Source organism: Microcaecilia unicolor, chromosome 3, assembly GCF_901765095.1.
Source record: "Microcaecilia unicolor chromosome 3, aMicUni1.1, whole genome shotgun sequence".
Taxonomy (NCBI): Eukaryota; Metazoa; Chordata; class Amphibia; order Gymnophiona; family Siphonopidae; genus Microcaecilia; species Microcaecilia unicolor.
In genome coordinates, this window is record NC_044033.1 from 345509368 (window position 1) to 345534726 (window position 25359).

Below are 25359 nucleotides of genomic sequence, written 5' to 3' on the forward strand. Positions count from 1 at the left end.
CAGCCAGGCCGACCGTCACCCCGCGGTTCCAGCAGTCCTGCTGGCCGCCTGCAGCTGGAGGCTCAACCCTCGGTGAACGGCGGTCGCCGCGGGTGAAGATTCGGGGTACGCGGCGGTCCTCGGAGGTCTTACCGGGCCTCAGGGAACCTAAGGACTCACCAATAACCGAAACAGGACAGTACCAACCAACATAATGAAGTGCCATGACTTACCTGCAGTGTCTCACTTCCATTTTTCCCAATATACTGGAAGCAAGTGGAGGGAGAGTGAAATGCTCTCACCTGGCAGATGCCTGCTTTCCTGCCTTCTCCCAGGTCAAGTGCCTTGGCAGACACTCTGAATTGCTATGACTTACCTGCATGTCATCTTCCTTTTTCTTCAGACCAAGGACAGTGGAACACCTTCTCAGTTCTTCTGTTTGGCTCCTCCTCCAACCTCTCTAGGTGCTATGTACACAAAATAGTGGTAGGATCATGACCCTAATGATCCACGCCATTTTGCTGCCTTTGCCCCATGGGCAAGTCACTTAACCCTCCATTGCCTCAGGTACAAACTTAGATTGTGAGCCCTCCTGGGTCAGAGAAATATCCAATGTATCTGAATGTAACTCACCTTGAGCTACTACTGAAAAGGTGTGAGCAAAATCCAAATAAATAAATAAATACACTGAAAAAAAAAAGTGGAGAGAAGGAGGGATGTTATTATTTCAGACTCCCTGACCAAGTTCCACCAGGAGGTATCCTGGGAAAAGGCTGCACTGAAGCCTATTTTTCCTCCCAACACTGTAATTGGTCAACATTCAGAGAGTGTACCTATGGCCCCTTTCAAGAGCAAGAGAGGAGGAGAGGAGGCAGTGCTGCCATAAACCTCCACAAGGATTGGTGGGGGAGGGGTGGGGAAGGATCTGGCACCATCAGGTTTAGCCCTCCTGGGCTCTAAGGACCAGTCTTATCCAATCCTAGCCCTTTAGTCTTTTCTGACGTAGGGAGGGAAATCAACTCCATAGGACTGTTTCCAGCAGCATCCCCCAGACTTGGTCCACGCTCCACTGGGAATCTGGGTCATCAGCCTTCCTGAGGGCAGCCAACTCGTATTTGGTGTACTGTGCCACATTGTCTGCACATCAGCTGGAGCCAGAGAAATATTGAAGGAGTTGCAAGCAGCACCAGCCCCTATAAGGGGAGTGAGTTGGCTCTGAGCTGTTTTTCTCTGGCTACATGTTCTGGCAGAAGACATAACCCACTCCTTTGCACTGGTCTGGCATGGATAAGGAACATTTATTTCAGTGAACCTGCACTGCCTTATAAGTTTATCATTTATTACAATTTTAGATGCCACTAGGCTTACCAGATCATTGTGATTTACAGTTCTAATAGAAATAAAATGGGAAAAGAATTCTACATTGTCCCAGAATGGAGCTTGAGTGTGCATTGACTTTCCTGTCTTCTGTTTCTCTGCAGGAGGCGGTAGTGCAGTACGAGCAGCATGAGCAAGAGATGAAACACTTGCAGCAACTGATAGATGATGCACATCAGGAGATCCAGGATAAACCCATTTCCACCAGCAACATCCAAGAACTGCAAGTGCAGATTTCTCGCCATGAGGTAGGATAGGATTACATTTCCATCCCAGCTGAAATGCTGAGCTAGATATTTGTTATAGTAGAAGTCTGGGATTTTCAATAACACCCAGCAAAACAGTATGTGTTAGCCAGCACACAGGTGGTGCAATTTGCAGTTGATCAGTAGTAAGGAAGTTTGCATTGCTACTAACATGGATTTACCCAGTACCTTTCTCCCTAATAGGATCTCAACCTATTTTGCAATATAATGCTTCAGATACAGCAATCTCTGGGGCTGAGCATGCTGTTCTGAGGTCAGTAGATCACTTAGGATGTGAGGAGACCTCAGAACTACTACTACTACTACTACTTGGCATTTCTAAAGCGCTACTAGGGTTACGCAGCGCTATACAATTTAGCATAGAAGGACAGCCCCTGCTCAAAGGAGCTTACAATCTAAAGGACAAATTTACAGTCAGTCAAATAGAACTAGTTATCCAGCTTAGTACCGAATATTAAATAGTTTTGTTACTGCTATGTAAGCATTCACTATTTACAAAGTAACAGTTTTTCAGAACATGGAGATAAGTATTTTTGCTCCAGTGAAATGTAACACACTTCCAAGGTCTTTCATGCATCGTAACTCAAGCAGTCCAGAGGCTGGCACACTAAGAACTAAATTCAGTAAATGGTGTCCAAATTTGGGCACCAAAACAAAATGAGTGCCGAGCACTATTCTATAAACAGTGCTAGAGTTAGGTACAGTTTATAGAACAGTGCTTAGCGCTGAGAAGGGGCGTAGCCAGACTTCGGTGGGAGGGGGGGTCCAGAGCCCGAGGTGAGAGGGCACATTTTAGCTCCCCCCCACTGGTACCGGAAGAAGAGGACCTCGGCTGGCGGGTGTTGGGGTTCCCCGCCAGCAAAGATAGGTGACGGCGGGTGGGGGTGGAGTGAGAGGGTCGTCGGCAGGGGGGTCCAGGCCCCCGTGGCCTCACATAGCTACGCCACTGGCGCCGAGATTATGCCCAGAGGATTTTACACAATCTGAAACCTGGTGTAAATCCCGATGCCTAAACTGGGTGCAGATCTCCTCTATTCTATACTACTATGCATACCTTTAGTGAACGCCTCTGACATACCCATGCCCCCTTTTCAGCTGGATGCTGACAAATTTAAACATGCATCATTATAGAACAGTGTCTAGCAAAATGCACATAAATTCAAATTGTTGCCAATTAGCTCCAACAATTGTTAGTGCCCAAGATTATTGGTGCTAGTTGGCTCGTTACTCAATTAAATTGCATACATAAATTAGGCACGTAGGCAAATTTGCATATACAATTTTTGGCATCATTTATAAAATTCTGGGGTAAGATGGTAAGTTTATAATAGGACATCTACTATAGACACTGGTTATGGTGCTTAAGTATGTTCTATAAAGAAAAGTCAGCAAAGTCTGTACCATCAATTTGTGGCATACACTTTTCCACTAGCTAGTATTGTATAAGTTGTCATTTAAGTACACAAATGCCTCAAATACTGGCATTCCTGCTGCCTAAAACAAAGTAGCATTTTATAGAATTACCCCCAGAATACCTAGTTCAGTGTAAGAAACCAATGCTGTAATTCAAATCTGTGTTCTGGTATACACCCCAGCATTTAACCTGCAATAATACATAAGCATTACACTGATTGTTCAAAAGGCATTTATCTGTAGAAATATTTCTAATAGAAACATTTAATCTAATGGCAATCTTCCACCATTTATTTTTCCCATCGCTGAGGTAGGATGAGCTGGCCTGTAGTTTTCACTCTACAATTTTGGCTAGTGGTGGAAACTAAAGGGAAAGGGGAAATGGGACTTGATATACTGCCTTTCTGTGGTATTTTGCAACTACATTCAAAGCAGTTTACATATATACAGGTACTTATTTTGTACCTGGGGTAATGGAGGGTTAAGTGACTTGCCCACAGTCACAAGGAGCTGCAGTGGGATTCGAACCCAGTTCCCCAGGATCAAAGTCCGCTGCACTAACCACTAGGCTACTCCTCCACTCAAAAGCACTCCACTAAAGCTTAGGGTGCTTGCTGTGTTTGAAATATGGATATGCGTCATCAGTGGGTATTTTCTCTGGTGACTAGCTTATGTAATGTAAGGCAAAAAATATATAGTACAGCAAGAGGCCCTCACTGGATGCCCACCGGAAGGGTGGAAGGCCAGATTTTAGGCCTCTTGCTGTACTATAATTATACACTTACATCAGTAGGTCTCCTAACATATGCTCTCTCAGTGAGTGACTTGTGATTGATGGGAGTCACGGCTGCCGCTCGGTTTCTTAGGTGTTTTGGTTTTATGACCTCAGAAAATGGAGAGCAGGAACGTTCTGGCCCCTTAATCCCTTGAATGACTGAAGATCTAGGATTTCAGTGCTGTGTCATGCAGGTGGATATTTCATCATTGAAGCAGAAGGGAATTCATAGCCATACTCAGCAAAGCAGCAAACCAAATGGTGTAGACTGAAAAACTATTTTCCAGAAAGCATTTGACACTGACAAGTAAATTAGATTTCTCAGTTAGCGGAAAGTTAACTGTGTGTTATTTATTCTGCAAGATTATTTCTTTATTGGAAATTGATAGACCCCTGACGCAGGCCTTTAAGGCCGAAACACGACTCGTGTCCGGTCATTTTTTATTAATTTGAAATAAAGACCTTGTTTAAGAAACACCTTCTGTGAGAGGACCCTTTTCTGATCCACTGTTTGTTTGTGAGGAGAAGCACAGCAACCAGCTTCATGTATTCCAACTCTGTGGTAATCACAAAATTGTTCAAAAATTTGTGGAGAATACTAAACCAAAGACAGAAAAAAAAGTCTGCTTTCATGTCACACCCAGAACAGATAGCAAAGGCATGTGCTTCCTAATTCCAGTCCTGTGGCCACCTCAGGCAGTCAGATTTACAGGATATCCACAATGAATATTGCTGACAAAGATTTGTATATTACTACCTCCACTGCGTGCAAATCTCTCTCAGCAATATGTATGGTGGATATTCTGTAAACTGAATTGGCCGGGGTGCCCCCCATGACCAGCGTTGCAAAGCATTGTGCTAAAGTCTAGCCTGGTCACGGCTGGCCAACAACTAGAGCACAACCATAGTCCCTCAGGTGGGTGAGGGAGGGTGGTCAGGTACATTGAACAATACTACAACCCCACAGAACTAGATATGATCAGACACATCTGTTGAGATATACAGCATTGTGGGTATTGAAAAGGGCTGAAAGGTCACCGAGGTCGGGTATCATTCGCTGTAGCCATCTGTCCCATGGGAGCTCACAATCTGTGCATACACTAGGCTTATGGTGCTTAACGATATCTGGTTTGTACCACAAGTAGCATTAGTGGGGCTGAAAGTTTTGTCATATAACCATGCAGGGCCGTGCCTAGGGTCTCCAGCGCCCCCCTGCAGTTGCCCCCCCCCCCCCCGAAAACGATCGCTACACTACCCACCTCTTCTCCCCAGATCCTTTTCCTTTTTTTTTTTTGTTTAAATTTACCTCTGTCCGGCGGCAGCGAAGCGTTAGTGAGAAGGAGGCGGCGCTCCGCCGCCCCGACGTGTCAGTCTTCCCTTCGCTCACTTCCGCCTTCTTCTGACATCAGAAATGACATCAGAAGAAGGCGGGACAGTGAGCGAAGGGAAGACTGACACGTCGGGGCGGGGGAGCGCCGCCTCCTTCTCACTAATGCTACACTGCCGCCGAACAGAGGTAAATTAAAAAAGAAAAAAGGAAAAGGATCTGGGGAGAAGAGGGCGAGGTAAGCATGGTGCGGCGGGGCGCCCCCCAGAGGATGGTGCCCTCCTACCAGGCTTACCTCGCTTACCGTGTTGGCACAGCCCTGTAACCATGTGAACACTATCGTCACGCTGGCCCAATAATATCCACCTGAGAAAGTTCCCATCACAGGTATCTCCTGACAGATCTGATAAGTACACAGCATTGGAACGGTGTCTCCAGTAGGGGTCACCAACTACTGATGCAGGCCAGATATTGCTATCGCTAAGCACTCCTTTGTCCGGGCCCAAATTTTAAAACATTGAAGAATAGCGGACATAAGTCAGCATTTGGACGTTTATCTCACAGAAACGTCCAAATCAGTATTATCAAAACCTCTTTTTGGACGTCTTTCTCTGAAGTCCGTCAGAAGGATGTCCAAATCTCAAGGGGGCATGCCAGGGGTGTATTCAAGGCGGGACTTGGGCGTTCCTGAGACATGGACATCTTTCAGCAATTACGGAACAAAGCAAAGACGTCCAAGACTAAAACTTAGACGTTTTGAGCTAGACCTGGTTTTTATAATGAATGGCTGCAGTGGGAATTGAACCCACTTCCCCAGGATCAAAGTGTGCTGCACTAACCACTAGGCTACTCCACACAAGAGGTGCCCCAAATGACCAAATGACCACTGGAGGGACTCGAGGATCACCTCCCCTTACTCCCCAAAATCACAAAACATTTTTCCAAACAGCACTTTCAAAAGGAAAAGATAGACTTTTGTTTTGTGGAAAATGACCTTTCCTGTTCTGAACTTCACCAATCCAAAATATGTCCCTCCCCCAAAGTTAAGCCCCACCCATTTGTTGAACCCACACCCCCATATGCTCCAGAACCCCACTTCACTCCCCTGGACTAACCTAGATATGATCCTTGGGTCGTGAGCCAAGATGAGAGCCGTTCCCCCCCCCCCCCCATGTCTGGCTCAGGGTTCCAGAATTGCAGCGATGACCCCACACTACTGCTAGGAATCAGCTTATGTAAGGGGCAGTATGCTAATGGAATTGGGTTGGACCGTTAGAGGGATTCTATGTCCGTGTCAGGACATGACCTGGCATTGAATATTCAGGTCTAATTTATCTAGTGATGCTCAGCTCTTTAAAAAGCTGACCTCCACCTGCTGAATAATGAGGGGACTGTTATAGAATTGCCCTCATCGCTTTCAATACTTTTTGCCTATCACTTTGGACATGCAAATCTTCTGCAAATTTAAGCCAATTCTATTAACTTCTTTTAAAGACAAAGTCTGACCACTGCTAAATAGTATCACTTTAAATTTTTGCATACCTGGGAAAAATTTACATTTCTTGACAGGCTTGAATCAAGCTAAATTCAAATTGTTCTTACGTTCTGCCTGTGACCAAGTCTGTTCCATTCACGCATTCAGATTTTTTTGCATTTATATTTTAAGGATTATTAGACTGTGAATAACATTCAATAGCTAGATAGCACAGTGGAATAATCCCTGGATGACCACATTTTTTTTTTCACAGGAGTGTCAAATTAAGTTTTTAGGTCTTCTCCATTAGTCTTTCCGTATTCTCAAAGCTGAAAATTCTTTACAACATATATTAATTACATTTGTTCATTTTTGCCAGTATGATGATTGTGACTTGATGTGTTTTGCAAACTTTGGCAGGGACTAACTCACAGGCACTACTTTACAAACTGATATATTTAATGGTGGTTGGCTGTCATAGTTCTGAGCACTGACCGCTGACCTGCTACTACTTGAAACAGTGGGCTGTGAGAGGCTCACACACATCGTACGGTACACCACTGTTCATATTTTATATTTGTACATTAAACTCAGTCTCTCAACGAAACAGTTTACTGTTTTATTTTCTCAAGGTAGGCAGCCTAAAGCAGGGAATTGCTGCCATAGCTTTCCTATTAGCCTGTAGTGTTCTGCAGCTTGCTTCACTCATTGTCTTGATTCTGGTGGGAGCGGAGCATAGTATTTTTAATTGTTTCAGTCATCACATGATCTCATTTCCATTGCAGGAATGGCTGTATGCTCCTGCTGGAAACTACGATACAGGCAGCAGTCTCGCTCCCCCTCCTCTCCGCCTTTCCTCTTTTCTGAGATAGAATAAAAGATTTAAATTGTGCTGTTCTCACTTTACTATCAAAGCAAGGCAGACACTGGTTGGAATGATCTCTCCTTGCATCTTTTGTGCTAGAATTGCGGTGTCCCGGAAGGCTCTCTCAGGTCTTTTTCCTGTCTGTGTCTTTGCTTTGTGGTTTTTTGCTGTGCCATGGGCTGCAGCCTGACTCCTTTTTCAGTGTCAACATCCTGTCCTGCAGCTACTGCTGCTGATGATGTAGGGGGTTTGGGGCAGGCAGCTGCGATTTCATTGGCTAGGTTCACAGAAGCTTAGCTAGCCAGCCCGCTTTCCTGGAGGAAGATGGATTGCTACTAATTCCGTTGTCCTTTTTTTTTTTTTTTTACTGTGTTTCCCCGACACAAAATGTTTTCCCAGGAACTGGCTCAGAAAATCAAAGGATACCAGGAACAGATTGCTTCCGTGAACTCGAAGTGCAAGATGCTGACGATGAAAGCTAAGCATGCTACAATGCTCTTGACAGTAACGGAAGTCGAAGGGCTTTCAGAAGGAATGGAGGAGCTGGACTCGGAGCTCCTCCCAACGTCCTCAGCCCACCCCTCTGTGGTTATGGTAAGGACAACTGCTTTACTAGTCTTGATGGCTTTTTATCTAATGCGTGGCTTCCGTTCCAAATGTTTGTTTGATGCAGAGGTTTACCAGTATATTCAGGCATCACAGTGTAGCAATCCACTGATTGGGAGGACTGCTGCTTAATTCTTTTGTAATTACACAGGATACCAGTCATTAGATCTGGAACTGTCAATGAAGCAGTTTACAGAGATCACAAGGCCCTGTGTACTATGTATTTTTTTTATCAGAGAAAAACTTGGAGAAATCCCATGGGAGAGAGATAGACCCCTTAGGCAGCTTAGATTACAACTGCAGGTTTAAAAGGAAACATTTCAAAAAAGAGCTGGCTTTACAGATTTTGCATCAGATTTCTTTGAAAATATGCCTATGCCAGTACCATGCATTGCAAAATTAAATAAAAATCTGGAAATAATCATTTCAAAGACCTAGTGCAATATTGGCTTGCATAAGAGCAATTCTATAAGGGGGCCCTTGGTAAGAACCTATGCTATATAAGGAACATAATCACCTATCTTTATAGAATACTAGCCTAACCAGGTATATATACACACTTCAAGGATAGGCGGGAGTACTTATGCCAGCTATAGAGCTCATGCATAAATCTCTGATGTGCATAATTTGCAGTATTCTGTAAGTTAGGCACAAGTGGGAGCCACGCTCATGGGTTCACCCCCTCTTGCAAACACATTCTATATTTATTATTTTTATTTATTAGGATTTATTTACCGCCTTATTGAATAAATTCACTCAAGGTGGTGTACAGCAAGAATAAGTCCAACATAGGCAATAGACAATTACAGCAGTAACAAATATGCTAGTAATCGTACAAAGTATGGTTCAAAAGGGATTTTGCCAACTTCCAGGAAGAGTAGCCTAATAGTTAGTGCAGCGAGCTTTGAGCCTGGTGACCTGGGTTCGATTCCCACTGCAGCTGCCTATGACCTTGGGCAAGTCACTTAACCCTCCATTGCCCCAGGTACAAAAGCATAGATTGTGAGCCCTCTAGAGGCAGAGAAAGTACCTGCATATAAAAGTGTGCAGTGCTGTATATGTCTAGTAGCACTATAGAAATGATTAGTAGTAGTAGTGGTAAAATCTACAATATATTCCTAGCCAGGTACACCACTTATTTCTACAGTGCTACTACATGTACACAGCGCTGTACATTTGAACATGAAGAGACAGTCCCTGCTCAAAAGAACTTACAATCTAAGGACAGACAAACAGGACGGATAAGGGAATTACTAAGGCGGGAATGATAAAACAGATATGGGTACTGTACAAGTGAATAGGGGTTAGGAGTTAAAAGCAGCCTCAAAAAGGTGGGCTTTTAGCCTAGATTTGAAGACAGCCAGAGATGGAGCTTGACGTACTGGCTCAGGAAATCCAGGCATATGGTGCAACAAGATAAAAGGAATGGAGTCTGGAGTTGGTAGTGGAGGAGAAGGGTACACTTATGAGAGATTTACCCAATGAACGGAGTTCCCGGGGAGGAGTGTAGGGAGAAATAAGAATGGAGAGGTACTGAGAAGCTGAGGAGTAGAGAGCTGCATGGGAATGGGTTATAAAAAACCTAACCTTAAATGGCTGCATGCTTGTGGATGTGTGAAGTAATGCTTAGATGGCGACTCTGGCTGTGATTAACTAGGGCCAATACCAGGCAGACTTGTATGGTCTCTGTCTAATATATGAAAGTCTGATTTAGGATGGGCTGGAAAGGGCTTAGACAGCAACTTCAGTGGCTAGAACATAAGGACAGTTCTGGACAGATTTTTACGATCTGTGTCCCACAAATGAAAAGAGACATAGACTGGAGTGGGCTTCAATGACAACTCCAGCAGTTGGAACATAAGGATAGGGCCAGATGGACTTCTATGGTCTGTGTTCCAGAAACACAAAAGAAAGACCATAATCAAGTATATAATATCACACTCATTGATTTAATCATGAATTGATAATGAGTGTGACTATTGGGCAGACTGGGTGGACCGTTCAGATCTTTATTTGCTGTCACTTACTATGTTACAATTAATACTCTTTGCTCCCGGGCTGATGAGCAGACCTCAGCTCTGACACAGGCATGAGCATCAGATGTCACCTGACCTACTGGCGCGTGCATGTGGTGACCTCTCAGCACACAGTGCCAGTAAATCAGAGACAAATCTTACATGTGCACACCAGAGTGTTCCAAGTTTCAGCTTCCATTCCTTCCTTGCCTACAGTGCTGTGGCTCAAATCCAGAGATAGACTGAGGAAGCTGACTGGAATTTTCTTTTATGTACCATTAAATTCTTACAGTGATGGTGGGGATGGGTTAAATTCTTGCGGGGACGGGTGGGGATGGGTTAGGTTACATTTTTGCGGGGCTGGATGGGTAAGATTTCAGTGGGGATGGATAAGATTCCAGCAGGGACGGGCGGGGATGGGTAAGATTTCTGTCCCCGTGCAACTCTCTACTGAGTTTGAACTGTATGTGGAAACGGATAGGGAGTCAATGAAGAGACTCGAGAGGGCTAATAGAGCATAGTGACACTGGTGGAATATAAGTCGTGCAGCAGAATTTTGAACAGATTGAAGGGGAGAGAGATGGCTTAGTGGGAGATCTGTCAGAAGCAAGTTGCAATAGTCTTAAGTGACAGGTGATAAGGTAGTGTGTTCAGAAAGGAAAGAATGAATTTTGGTGATATTATAGAGAAACAAATGACAGGTTTTAGCAATCTGTTGGATATGTGCAGGGAAAGAGAGAGAAGAGTCAAAAATAACCCCAAGGTTACCAGCTGATGAGACAGGGAGGATGATAGTGTTATCCACAGAGATAGAGAATGGGGGAAGAGGAGAGGTGGGTTTAGGGGGAAGGTAAGAAGCTCGGTCTTGGTTATGTTTAGTTTCAGATGGCGGCGAGACATCCAGGCACTAGTGTCAGACAGACAGGCTGATATTTGGGCCTGGATTCCTGCTGAAATTTCTGGTGTGGAGAGGTAGATCTGGGAGTCATCAGCGTAAATGTTATACTGAAAACCATGAGATGAGATCAGAGCACCAAGGGAAGAAGTATTGATGGAGAAAAACAAAGAGGTCCCAAGACAGAGCCCTGAGGTACGCCAACTGATGGTGGGATAGAAATGGAGGAGGATCCACTAGAGTATATACAAAGTGCAGTGGGAGAGATAAGAAGAAAACCAGGAAAGAACAGAGTCCTGAAATCAAGTGAGGACAGTGTATCAAGGAGTAGGCAGTGATCAACAGTGTCAAAAGCAGCAGATAGATTGAGAAGGATGAGGATAGAATAGAGACCTTTGGATCTGGCCAGGATCAAGTCATTGGAGACTTTAGCAAGGGTTGTTTCAGTTGAATGAATCAGGCGAAAGCCAGATTGAAGTGGATGAAGAGTAGCTTGAGATGAAAGGTCAAGACAACGCCGGTGAACAGCATGTTCAAGTATCTTGGATAGGAAAAGAAGGAGGGAGATGGGGGCAATAGTTGGAAGGACAGGTTGAGTCCAGTGAAGGTTTTTTGAGGAGTGGTATAACCTGCATGTTTGAAGGCATCAGGAACAGTTGCAGTGGAAAGTGAAAGACTTGAGGATATGACAGCACTCTCTCTCCTACTGTCATTCCTTCTAAGTAGATGGGTAGGAATAGGATCAGAGGAACAGGTAGTTAGTTTGGAGGAGGAAAGAAAATGTGCAGTTTCCTCTTCAGTGATTTCAGAAAAGGAGGCAGGGGTTGAAGAAAGGTTGACAGAATGGACTTGGGGGAAGGAGAGGTGGAGGTGACTTGGTTGAGAATTCAAGGTTAATCTTGTGAACCTTATCATGAAAGTACTCAGCCAGAGTCTGGGATGAAAGTGAAGGGGGAGTTGGAGGTGAAAGCATTTTATGGAGATAGTTCAGTGTGGCAAAGAGACATCGAGGGTTAGAGCCAAGAGAGTTTGTCAACTGGATGTAGTAGTCCTGTTTGGCAAGTGAAAGAGAAGACTGGAAGGAGGTCAGCAAGAATATGAAATGTATGAAGTCTGCATGGGATTTCAGCCAAAGGCATTCAGCAGATTGTCACAGGAACGCAGGTAGCAGATTCTAGAGGTCAGCCAAGGCTGGAGTTTGGTATGCCTTACAGAACGGGAAATGGGAGGAGCAAGAGTATCCAGAGCAGAGGAGAGAATAATATTATAAGAAGAGACAGCCTCATTGACAGACTTGGATAATATAGTGGTTGATAGGAGGTTTGAAACACTGGAGGACAGAGTAGAAGAGTCAATAGCCTGAAGATTCCTAAATATATTGGTAGGGATTGGATGGGACTGGAGGGGGTGTTTTTTAAGTATGAAAGTTATCAGATGATGGTTAGAGAGAGGAAGAGCTGGAGGTACAAAAACTGGAGTGTGAGCAGAAAAAATAAGATTAACACAGTGGCCATTCTGGTGAGTGGGAGTAGTGGAGCACAATTGAAGATTGAAAGAGGAATGTTAAAAGCGATAAATTGAGAAGCATAAGTCAGAGGGATCATTGGCATGAATGTTAAAATCCCCAAGAATGAGGGAAGGAGATGAAGGTTCAAGAAAGAAGGAAAGCCAGAAGTCAAAGTCAGTGAGAAGGGAAGAAAGGGACTTATCAGGGTGTCGATAAATGACTACTACTCAGAGAGGTAGAGGACTGAATAGACGGATGAGTGGACTTCAAAGGAAGTAAAGCAGTGAGACTGAGGTGGAAGAAGAGGTTGAAATCTACAAGAGGGTGAGAGTAGTAGCCTGACACCACCTCCGTAGCAATCCGGGCGAGGAATATGGGAGAAAAAGTAACCTCCATGACACAGGGCTGCAGCTGAAGCAGAGTCTTTCAAGGCAAAGCCCAAGTCTCAGTTAGGGCAAGCAGATGGAGAGTATGAGAAATAAAAGAGGTCGTGGATATAGGAAAGTTTGTTGCAGAAAGAGCGGGCAATCCAAAGAGCACATGAGAAAGGCGGAGAAGAGAGGAACAGAAATTACATTGGAGACATCATTGTGTGATCTGAGGGAGCCACTGGTCATCCCTGGAAATTAACTATGGCCAAATAGATCTACTTTTTGGGATTTCCCAGATAGCGTTGGAGACAGGATGCAGGATTTGATGGACCTTGGTCTGATTCAGCAGTTCACTTAAACAGATGTAAGCCAAACTAATATCCTGTAGGCACAATACAGCTCTGGAAGCTTAATTATCAGAAGTTCCCAAGTACTATCAGAAGATTGTCTAAAATATTATCAGAGAATGAAAGTAGATAATTCAGTGGGAAACTAAAGGAAACAAAATCCATTCTTCTTGACATTTCCTAGCTTAAAGTTTCTCTGTTCTCATCCCACTTTGAATCAGCTATGAATCAGAGTTGGTCAGTTGTTCCTTTTCAGAAGCCCAGCAGAAAAGATGAAAAATGGAATTATGAAAGGACATTTTTATAAGGAGGTGGCCATAAAAATATGCATTTTACTTCTGCAAAAAAGAGTGAAAATGTAAGATGTAAAAGACCAGCACATATGACCTGCAACATGTGTACTGCCAATGTTTAGAAGTTTCAGGTCAGAGTTGTCCAAAAAACATAAAACGGACTGGGCCTTTGGGTCCATATTGTCCTCCAAGTGTACATTAAAAATTCCCTCAAATAACTAAGGAGTTAAAAGATGCTGTCACTTGAAATAAAAATATGAGTATAGATCATCTACAGTATCTCTCCACAATTCAGACTCAGACTTTGCATTAAAGCCCCAGCATTAGAAATATAAGTTAAGAGGGTATTTGCAGAGTAACGCTTAGGTGGAATCCTGCCATATACGTGCATGAATGCCATTATTCTACACCAGGGTTCTGAACCCAGTGCACGGGACACAGCTGGCCAGTCAGGTTTTCAGGATACCCACGATGAATAAATCCACGAGGAATACTCATGAGATAGATTTGCATACATATCTAAGAGGTAGGTCATGCAAATCTCTGTTATGCATATTCATTGTGGGTATCCTGAAAACCTGACTGGCTAGGTGTGTCCCGAGGAAAGAGTTAAGAACCCCTGTTCTAAACATTTACACATGTGATGGGTCTGTAAGTGCCACACCTATTCTATAGAATTACCCCCAAAATGGCTTACAAGATTTATATTCCCGATACAATTTTTCTGGAAAAAAACAATACAACTATAGAAAATGAATTTTTGTTTGTGCTGAAGACTTTAAAAATCTAAATTTAAATTCATACAATTATCACTATTATACAATTAATTGATACTGCCACTGAATTTTACAGGCTGGTTGGGTAAGAGTGTTGGTGATATTTAACACATTTATAAACTGCCTCCCACACACGCGACCCAAAGCTGTGTACAAACTGTGGGCCTCTTATCAAGCTGCACTAGCTGTTCCCGCACAGCAGTGCCGACGGAGCCCATTCAAAGTGAATGGGTTTTGTCGGCATAACCACACCGGCAGCTGCTAGCGTGGCTTTATAAAAGAGGCCCTATAATCTTAACACAATACAAAAATCAGAAAATATCCACTGAAGACAGACACCACGCATTAAATCCATTAAACAAACATACAAAATATTCCAGTTCTGTCCATTCCAAAGTAAAAATCATTAACACTAAGACCTCCACTAAGTGGTAAAGAGTCAGGTCTTCACCCTCACTCTCTTGTTTAAAGGTGCTCAGCATGGATCCAATTTGACTAAAGCATACAGTGAACATTTACTGCTAGGGATCTGTGTTCCTTGAGGCTACAATTGGTTGGTTTCAGGATATTCCTAATTAATATGGATCTATGTAAGGGGAAGGGGGGCAGCTCACTATAAAAAGGTTCCTATGCCTTTGACTTTATAAAAGTGCCAAGTATTAAAACTTACCAGATTTCTGGAGTTTTGCTTTCCTAGTTGGGAGTAAAACCAGAAGTAGAAACATTCCTACTTGCTGCTTGCCTTTGGACTTAGTAGCATGGTAGCTATAGAGAAATCCTGGCGTGCATGCCTTTAAATCAGGTTAGTGAAACTCGCACAAAGTTGCTGGACTCACTCAGCCTCTCCCAGCAGTGACCAAGTTAAATTCCACGGGCTGTTTTGAACTCTGGGAATGTCATGCAGAGGGAATGGAGAGTTTAACTGCTTTAGAGCTTCAACTAAAAGGGAAAAGTAATTGCCTGCTTTCCAGCAGAAAGGATCCACTAGTACCCTTGGCCTGAAACTAGAGCAGACAGAGGGACTTCCACAGAAAAATCCCCACCGTTAACAAAAGGTAAACTGTACAAATCTTACCTAGATCTGGAGCCCATTTAGCCCAAGTACGGACTGTTGTCCAAGCAGGGCTCTAAAAAAGGTTTTGTTTTGTCACACAGCCACCACATGGTTGAAAAATTCTCACTCAAGTAAAGTTTTATCGAAGACACGTTTCTTAGGCAGTTCCTCAAGAGCTCCAACATCTCCAATATATTGGATCATTTCCTAAAAGAAAACAGTCCATAAGCCATTATTAAGATGGACTTTGGAAAATCCACTGCTTATTTCTAGGATAAGCAGCTTAAAATCGGTTTTACTGTTCTGATATCTTGCTAGATACTTGTGACCTGGATTGGCTGTTGTTGGAAACAGGATACTGGGCTTGATGGACCTTTGGTCTGTCCCAGTGTGGCAACACTTATGTTCTTACGTTTGGCTCTATATTTACTGTGTGCAGACCCTGCAGAACGTGTTACTTATTTTTTGTTGGTTTTCTGGCAGCCCGGTATTTGTTCCTTTACTAGTGCTGCCAGACCAATGATTATTTATAATTGAAAATGATTTTCATGCTTTATATGTTATACAAGAATATAAGAAAATACTTCTGTATACTTTAGTGCACTGTACAATTTCTAAGTATATGCCCATAAAGCAGTTTGTTAAATGAATGAAGGAAGGAAGGAAGGAAATACCAGGTTGTAAGAGGGGTTGTCACCAAGCTCAGGTAGTAGCTGTATGTTAAATACTAGCCATTCACACTGTAGCAGGCAGATCTCCCAGTACTGAAGAGTTCAGTCCCACAAACCAAACTCTAGAATCCTGGAGGATATAAGCAGCCACAGGGTGGATAGGAGACCCCTGGGAGTTACACATGACAGATGTGCATGGTTGGTACCCCAGCTGTAATGCTAATCTTATGCCATGTCTGTTCTTTAATGATATCTTGAAACCTCAACCAGTTTGTGGCACTCAAGGATCACAGTTGGACAATCTTGTACCAGACACTACAAATGCTGATGTATACATTTTGGTTTCATATATGGAACGTTATTTGTCTAACTCTATTAAGTGTGTCTGGTTCCTCTGTGTATTGTGAAGTCTTCTGCAGCTTTCATTGGAACATTGGTGCTTTTGGACCTGGAGCACTCAACAGTTTTGACTTTTTTTGAAACCTTTTCATTGACTTTGGTAGTGGAGCACCACAATTTTCTGTAAAATTGTCAGACTAATTGAAACGTATTTTAAAGAAAGCTTGCCTGAATCAATTTAAAATATATTGAGTGCGTTCTTTAATTTTCCATTCTGAACTATGTCTTATAGTTTTCTTAAGTACAAAATGAGTTGTAGAAACAAGAGTCAAACAAGTTGTAGATACTTTTTTACAGGACTAACTTAATACATCACTAGTTCTGGAAAAATGCATGGTTGTCGTGTTAGTTGACTGGAATGCATAGGAAAAAAAAAAAAAGAGAGAGAGAAAGGTGATGCCTTGTTTCTGGATTAACAATACATTTCTTGAGAAAAGAAGTATTAGCTCTTAGAGTCCAGTTAAGAAATGTATTAAGCTGTTATTGGACTGGACTAAAAATGCATTTCTTAGTTAGCTTTTGGGAGCTAATACTCTCATCCATTACATTCATTCCCACTATTCCAGGACGAGTGGGTAGTTATGTCCATCGACCAGCAGGTGGAGATAGAAAATACAGAACTGAGCACCACTACATAGCTCATTGCTAGCAGCTCAGCAGGTGGATAGACAGACTTCCTCTGTCTCTGGTTCTGAGGCCTTGCTCCTGGTCCAGTTGGTCAACTTGTTCCCAGTTGAGCAGACATACCTGGTGGTGCTGGGTCCCTGTCGTGCCTTCCCCCTGGGGTGTTCTGTGCCTTTTCCCTGTTTTTCCTCTGTGTGAGAGCCTGCTCAGCAACCAGTCTACTCAGAAGATGAGGAGTTGCAGGCAACACAGCGAGTCTGGCAGGCCGGTGCTGCTGCCATGCCCTGCTGTGATGGAGGGGTGACTGTGTCCCCGGTTAGCATGGACCCAGGGTGGCGAGTTCTTTCTGCTGTGCTTCAGGCCTCGGGACATCGATGGGAGCACTGCGTGTTGGTGGTACAAAAAAAAACAAAAAGGAGGAAGTGGAGGAGCAGTTTAATGATTAGATCAGTGGAGTGAGAACCAGGGGAGCCTGGTTCAAATTTCACTACTGCTCCTTGAGGTCTTTGGCAGAGACAAAGAGACTGTGATTTCTCCAAGAGAGGAAACTGCTTAGTCAACCTGAACGTGCAATTAAAAAAAAAAAAAAAAGAGAGAGAGGTTTTTTGCTTATTTGTGCTGAGCTCTGGTTTAAAAAAAAAAAAGTGGGTGTGTAGCACGGTGTGCCACGTATTCCCGCTACGGCGGTGTCTGGCCATGGCAGCCCCCACTTAGTTTGCGACCTGCTTGCCCGACTTGGAGTGGGCGGTGTTCCTCCTCGGGCTGCTGCACTGTGTGCAGTCCAGTTCTTGAGTGGAGGAGCTGATTCGGGGCTCGCACATACAGGGCGCGCTTGGTCACAGCAGCGCGTTTCTTTTGGCTCTGGTCCCTGGTGCAGGGCCTCGGCGCTTTGCCTCAGAAGAAGGTGGTAATGGTGGCCATTTTGATTTTCTCGGCAGAAGTGAAGGCTCCGCGCAGGCGGGGGTGGTCCCTTCGGGGGGGGGGCTGGGACAGGGCCAGCCCTTCGCCTGCTCCACCAGGCCTTGGGCTGGTGCTAGGATCCTCTTCAGCAGATCTAGCAGCTCCAGGGAGAGAGAGAGAGAGAGGAGATGGGGATCTCTCTGCCTGTTCACAGGGGATCGTGACTGCTGCCCCGTGGAGACAGTCTCAGATTTCGTTGCAGTTGGGCTGCTAGGAGGCGGCCCCCTGATTTCAGAGGCACTTGCAGCGCTCCCTTGGGGAGTTTCCAGAAGGTAGTCAGGCGGCTAGCCTTATGAAGGGTCTCAGGGGCCTGTCCAGGGTGTTCACCCGTTCACCTGGACATTCGGGTCCTGCGTGCTGCAGTGTGGTGTGCGTCTGACACAGGCCTACAGGTTGGGAGGACTGTGGCCTGTCCTTTTTCTCTGGTGCCAGAAGGAGGAGATGTTCCGTTACCTAAGTTGGACTCGGTGTTTGCAGTCACCTAGAATACTACCCTCTCGGTGGTTGGCGGCCTTGCCTTGAGGGATCTGCTGGATAGGTAGCCGAAACGGACTTTGCAGCGCACTCTGAGGTGATTGCTTTGGAGCTGCAAGGTTCTATTTGTAGCCCTTTGGTGGCACAGGTCTGTTTGCAGTGGTATCAGCAGTCCCTTTTCCTGCGGCAGTCCCCGGGCTGCCTGGATGGAGGCGGGCTTAGCCTGTCTGATAGCCACAGTGTATGTCATTCTTAGTGTTTCAGCTACAGGCATGCCATTGACACTCTCCACGATGCGTCGGTTCTGGCTGTGGCCATGGGTGGCGGTTGCCACTTCCAAGGCCTGCGTGGTCAGGTTACCCTTTTAAGGCACATTTCTCTTGGGAATGACCTCAGCAATTTGGTTCAGGAGCTGTTGTTCTGCTTGCCTTGCAGGCTCGGCAGGTGCCCTGTTGCGTGACAGCTCCATGTGTAGGTCTGGTCGTCAGACCGTTGGCCAGAGGGCTCGGTTTCTGGCTCGGCAATCTTCCTTCTGGGTATGGAGAGCCGGCAGGGCACTCAGCGTAGCTGCTGTCTCCCGGAAATCCCAATGTAGTCAGGCCGGCTGGTCCATCCGGGCCTACAGGGGGCCGCTTCAGGCCTTTCCGGATATGTGGTCTACCTTTTCCTCAGCTCTGGCGCTGGTTATTCTGGGTGATGGCTTCCATTTGGAGCTCTCCCCTCCCGGTAGCTCCTCTCTTCTTACAGTCTCCTTGTCAGGGGGCCTCTGGCAGCTCAGAGCAGAAGCTCAGTTGAGGGGCTGCTGGCCCTTCAGGCTATTGTTCCCGTCCCTCCCGCCGAGCGCGGTCTGGTCTATTCGCCTCCTATTTTGGTATTCCCAGGAAGACTGGAGCAGTGCAACCCAATCTGGATCTCAAGGGGTTCACCCGTGTCCGTTTTCAGATGGTGACCCTGAGGTCGGTGCTCCCATCCGTTCAGAGAGTGAGTTCTCTCTGCTCTTGAGACCAGGGAGGTGTAATTACCTTCCCCTCTGTGGCTGCTCCTGCGGTTCTTTTCCAGTTCCGGTCCCAGCCATTTGGTCTCCTCGTGGGCCCGGGGACCTTTTCCTAGGTCGTGCACGTAGCGGTCTTTCTGCGAAGACTGAGGTTTCGTTTCCTCCTGCACTTGGACAGCTGGCTACTCCGGGCCTCCTCTTGCCAAGCCTGTGTGGAGGCCCCTTCAACAATGGTTCGCCTCCTGTTTTGTTCTTTTCTGGTTTAGGTGTTCAATTTCAGTGGGGGTGGCTGGCGCCATGCACCAACTTGGAGCATCTAGGTGTTCTTTTTGATTCCCTGTGAGCTTGAATGTTTCTCACAGAGGGACGGCACTTTAAGTTAGCGCACTGGATTCTTCGCTTCTGCTTTGTTCCCAGCTTTCAGCCTGGGATTTCGTACAGGTCCTCAGTTCTGTGACAGCAGCCCTGAAAGTGGTACCTTACTCTCTGATGCGGCCAATTTATAGGACCCTGTTCAGCCACTGGTCTCCGGTTTCAGAGGGTTACAGCTTCTGGTTTCTTTGCCCCTGGCGGTCAGACAGAGCTAAGGTGGTTGCGGCTTCCCCAGTCGTTGACCCTAGGGAGGCCCTCCCCGCTCCTGCCTTGGGAAGTGGGGTCTATGGATGACAGTTTCTTGGGCTGGGGGGCCCTTTGCAGGGGTCCCCTGGCACAAGGCTTTTGGTCTCCAGTAGAGGCACATTGGCCTTCTATCCTCTGGAGCTGTGAGTGGTGCACTAAGCTCTGGAGGCTTTTTGTCACGCTGTTGGGAATGCTTTGGTTTGGGCCTTTTCGGACATTGCTATGGTACTGGCCTCTTCTACTAGCTAGGAGGGGACTCCTAGCAGTCTGCTGGCTATGGAGCCCAGGTGGCTAATGGCCAGGGCAGAGAGACACCTGTTGTGCCTTTCGGCTGTTTTTTTTTTTTTTTTTTTTGGGGGGGGGGGGGAGTCCCTCATGTGGGGACAGACCTTCTTAGCAGGCACGCTCGGACTTCCAGCGAGTGGGAGCTGTCGGTTGAGCCGTTAGAACTGGTCGATGGGGCTTAGTTCTTTTGGCCTATTCCTATGTCACAGTTCCTTGGTTCTTCAGCCATCTCAGGGAAGAGGACTCTCTGGGTCTGAGCAAAGGGACTTCCGTATGCCTTCCCCCGTGCCGAAGTTAGGCTGGGAGTGGGGGGAGAGTGGCAGGCCTTCGGGATACAGTGCTCCTATTCTCCAGCCTGGACACGGCTCCAGTGCTGTGCAGATCTCGTGAAGCTCCTAGTTGGGGAGCTACTGCGTTTCCTTCAGGTTCGAGGTTCTTCCGTCAGGGCCTGGTGGACATGGAGGATTCTTCTCCCTTTGGTCTTACGGCCTGGCCTTTGAGAGGGCTCGGCTGAGGAAAAAGGATTATTGGATTCTGTTGTGGCTTCCCTGCTGCAGGCTAGGAAGTGCTCTTCTTTCTCGGCGCCTGCCAGTACTTTGCTTCCTCCCTGGGCCATTTCCTGGCATTTTTGCAGGAAGAAGTATCAAGGGCTAGCGCTGGGTTCCAGTAGTAGCCCTGGCTTGCTTTCAGGGTCATTGGCAGACCTCTTCTTTAGCGGCTCTTACATAAGTACATAAGTACATAAGTAGTGCCATACTGGGAAAGACCAAAGGTCCATCTAGCCCAGCATCCTGTCACCGACAGTGGCCAATCCAGGTCAAGGGCACCTGGCACGCTCCCCAAACGTAAAAACATTCCAGACAAGTTATACCTAAAAATGAGGAATTTTTCCAGTCCATTTAATAGCGGTCTATGGACTTGTCCTTTAGGAATCTATCTAACCCCTTTTTAAACTCCGTCAAGCTAACCGCCCGTACCACGTTCTCCGGCAATGAATTCCAGAGTCTAATTACACGTTGGGTGAAGAAAAATTTTCTCCGATTCGTTTTAAATTTACCACACTGTAGCTTCAACTCATGCCCTCTAGTCCTAGTATTTTTGGATAGCGTGAACAGTCGCTTCACATCCACCCGATCCATTCCACTCATTATTTTATACACTTCTATCATATCTCCCCTCAGCCGTCTCTTCTCCAAGCTGAAAAGCCCTAGCCTTCTCAGCCTCTCTTCATAGGAAAGTCGTCCCATCCCCACTATCATTTTCGTCGCCCTTCGCTGTACCTTTTCCAATTCTACTATATCTTTTTTGAGATACGGAGACCAGTACTGAACACAATACTCCAGGTGCGGTCGCACCATGGAGCGATACAACGGCATTATAACATCCGCACACCTGGACTCCATACCCTTCTTAATAACACCCAACATTCTATTCGCTTTCCTAGCCGCAGCAGCACACTGAGCAGAAGGTTTCAGCGTATCATCGACGACGACACCCAGATCCCTTTCTTGATCCGTAACTCCTAACGCGGAACCTTGCAAGACGTTGAGATTCGCTTTCAGAGAGGTGTGAGTTGCTTATGCTGCTCTTCGTGTGCCTTTTCTGAATGGGATTTTATGCTGGTCCTTCGGGTGCCCTGTCGCTAGGTGATCCTGATAGTTTTCACGTAGAACTCGGTGCTATGGGGGCGCTACCGTTGGCTCATTGCTTCTTGCAACTTCAGGCTCCTCCTTAGTAGGACCCTATCTCTGTTTTTGTTTAGGAGGCGGGGTCTCGTTTCGGGCAGTACCGTCCTTCTTGTCTGAGTGGCTTGTTGGTTTCTTTTTATTTAGTCAGCTATATGCCTTGTGCATGCTTCTGGACTTTCGCAGGGCTCCCTTTTGTTTTTTCGAGGTTCCCAATGTCTTCCACCTTTCGTATAGACCTTTTGTGCAGTTTGGTAAACAGCAGTTGGGTCTCATGTCATCCAAGGATTCCTTTGCCTGGTGGGTGAAGGTGGTCGTGGTCTCGGCCTGTATTCTTGGAGGCTATTCTCCTCCTCTGGTTGGAAGACACACTCTCCTAGGCATGTGACGTCTTGGGCAGAGGCTTTGTTGTCTTCTCTGATGGATATTTGTAGAGCAGAGGCGTGGGCTTCTATGCTTGCCTTCAGTAAGCATTATGGTATAGCGGGGGCCACACAGGCAGTGCCTGCATTTGGGGCGTTGGTTCTGCTTGTGACAGGTTCGGCTTCCCACCCTCGTAGGGATAGCTTTTGAACATCCCATTTGTCCTGGAATAGTGGGAATGAAAGTAATGGAAGGAGAAATTAGGCCTTACCTGATAATTTTCTTTGCATTAGTTCTTCACACTATTCCAAGAACCCTCCCATGGTTTGAAGCCCTCATTGGTGGCTCTATGCACTGTCTTTGTATCCTGTCTTCCAGGGGCCTTGTCTTCGGTTGGTTCTTGGGGCTGGATGTGTTGGTTGCTGACCATGCTCCTGATTGGGCGTTCTTTCTTCCTTGCTTGAGGACTGATACTGAGGAACTGAGCTGTTAGCAGTGAGCTATGTAGTGGTGCTCAGTTCTGTGTTTTCTATCTCCACCTGCTGGTCGATGGACATAACTACCCACTCGTCCTGGAATAGTGTGAAGAACTAATGGAAAGAAAATTATCAGGTAAGTCCTAATTTCTCCTTCTCTCAAGAAATGAATTGTTAGAGCAATAACAAGGCATCATTTGTAATTTTTTTTCTTTGCTTTTGTTAACTTTTATTTCTGGGCACTCAAGTGGACTAACATGGTAAACACAATTGCAGTAGGCAGACTGAGTTTTGCCAAGAAAACTAAAGGGGGTGTGGTGGATGGTCCAAGAAAATTGGCAGAAGGCTACAGAGCCTTTCACTTAGTGGCTACTGAATCCAGTTCTGCTAAAGTCATTAAAAACCTTAAAATATGACCCATGTGAAATGAATAGACTGCCTTAACTTACCAATGCATGGATAGGTTCAATAAAACCAGCTTCAAAAAAAGAGCTCACAATTGGGCACTGACTGGGACCACTGATGAGGGTCTAAGCTGGGTTGCCAAAGGATACATAGGCATGGAGAAGCAGCCTCTACAGAGTAGAGCTGAGGCATATTTGGCTGTAGTATAGGGAAGGCTGGCACTTCTGGCTTAGTTTATTGAGCATTTGATTAACCAGTGCCTCAAGCAATATACAGTCTAAAAGGGAAAGAGGAAAAGAATTACAAAATCAAACAGAAAAGGACAGGGTGAAAAGAAAATGAAAGAAGGCTATATACATAAAGGAAACACCAACCACAAAATACTACATCACAGTGTAAAAATTTCCTACGTTGTTAGAATTATTGGCTTCCTAAATCTGAAAAACCAAGGAACACAGAGTGAATAGTTAAGTTTTAGCGTTTGAGTTGTATTTTTTCTGTGGATAAATGGAGAACTTTGTTTCCAAATGTGATCGCTGATTTTTTAAAAAGGTTCTAGAGGAGATCCGGGAAATTATAGACCAGTGAGTCTGACGCTGGTGCCGGGTAAAATGGTAGAGACAATTATTAAGAACAAAACTACAGAGCATATTCAAAAGCATGGATTAATGAGACAAAATAAACATGGATTTATTGAAGGGAAATCTTGCCTCACCAATCTACTACATTTCTTTGAAGGGGTGAACAAATGTGGATAAAGGTGAGCCGGTTGATATTGTGTATCTGGATTTTCAGAAGGCGTTTCACAAAGTACCTCATGAAAGATTCCAGAAGAAATTGGAGAGTCTTGGGACAGGAGGTAGTGTTCTATAGTGGATTAAAAAATGGTTAAAGATAGAAAACAGAGAGTAGGGTTAAATGGTCAGTATTCTCAATGGAGAAGGGTAGTTAGTGGGGTTCCACAGGGGTCTGTGCTGGGACCGCTGCTTTTTAACATATTTATAAATGACCTAGAGATGGGAGTAACTAGTGAGGTAATTAAATTTGCTGATGACACAAAGTTATTCAAAGTCGTTAAATCGCGGGAGGATTGTGAAAAATTATAAGAGGACTTTACGAGACTGGGCGTCTAAATGACAGATGACGTTTAATGTGAGCAAGTGCAAAATGATGCACGTTAGGAGTCCCAAGAAAGGGATCTAGGTGTCGTCGTTGATGATACGTTGAAACCTTCTGCTTAGTGTGATGCTGCGGCTAAGAAAGCAAATAGAATGTTAGGTATATTAGGAAAGGAATGGAAAACAAAAATGAGAATGTTATAATGCATCGCTTCATGATGCGACCGCACTTCGAATATTGTGTTCAATTCTGCTCGCCGCATCTCAAAAACCATATAGTGGAATTAGAAAAGTTGCAGAGAAGGGCGACGAAAATGATAAAGGGGATGGGACGACTTCTCTATGAGGAAAGGCTAAAGCGGCTAGGGCTCTTCAGCTTGGAGAAAAGGCTGCTGAGGGGAGATATAATGAGTGGAGTTGAATGGGTAGATGTGAAGCGTCTGTTTACACTTTCCAAAAATAATAGGACTAGTGGGCATGCGATGAAGCTACAATGTAGTATATTTAAAACGAATCAGAGAAAATATTTCTTCACTCAATGTGTAATTAAACTCTGGAATTTGTTGCCAGAGAATGTGATAAAGGCAGTTAGCTTAGCGGAGTTGAAAAATGGTTTGGATGGCTTCCTAAAGGAAAAGTCTGTAGACCATTATTAAATTGGGGAAAATCAACTATTTCTGGGATAAGCAGTATAAAATGTTTTGTACTTTTTTGGGATCTTGCCAGGTATTTGTGACCTGGATTGGCCACTGTTGGAAACAGGATGCTGGGCTTGATGGACCTTTGGTCTTTCCCAGTATGGCAATACTTATGTACTTATCCATCTGCTACCCATTCACTAAGACAAAATTCATTCAAAAGTTAAAAACAGAAAAAAAAAAGTATTGAAGAAATACAGAAAAAAAGCCTTCCAGAAGAGTTTTAAAAAAGGATATTTAACAACATTT

General features: G+C 45.1%; 1 protein-coding gene across 1 annotated transcript in view; it reads left to right on the forward strand.

The window, feature by feature from the left end:
• The window catches only part of SYNE1 (spectrin repeat containing nuclear envelope protein 1), a 982166-nt gene that overhangs the window by 637115 nt on the left and 319692 nt on the right, over positions 1-25359 (forward strand). Inside the window, 2 exon segments of the mRNA XM_030198470.1 lie at positions 1461-1604; positions 7876-8070. Of these exon segments, the coding sequence (XP_030054330.1) occupies positions 1461-1604; positions 7876-8070 (339 nt within the window).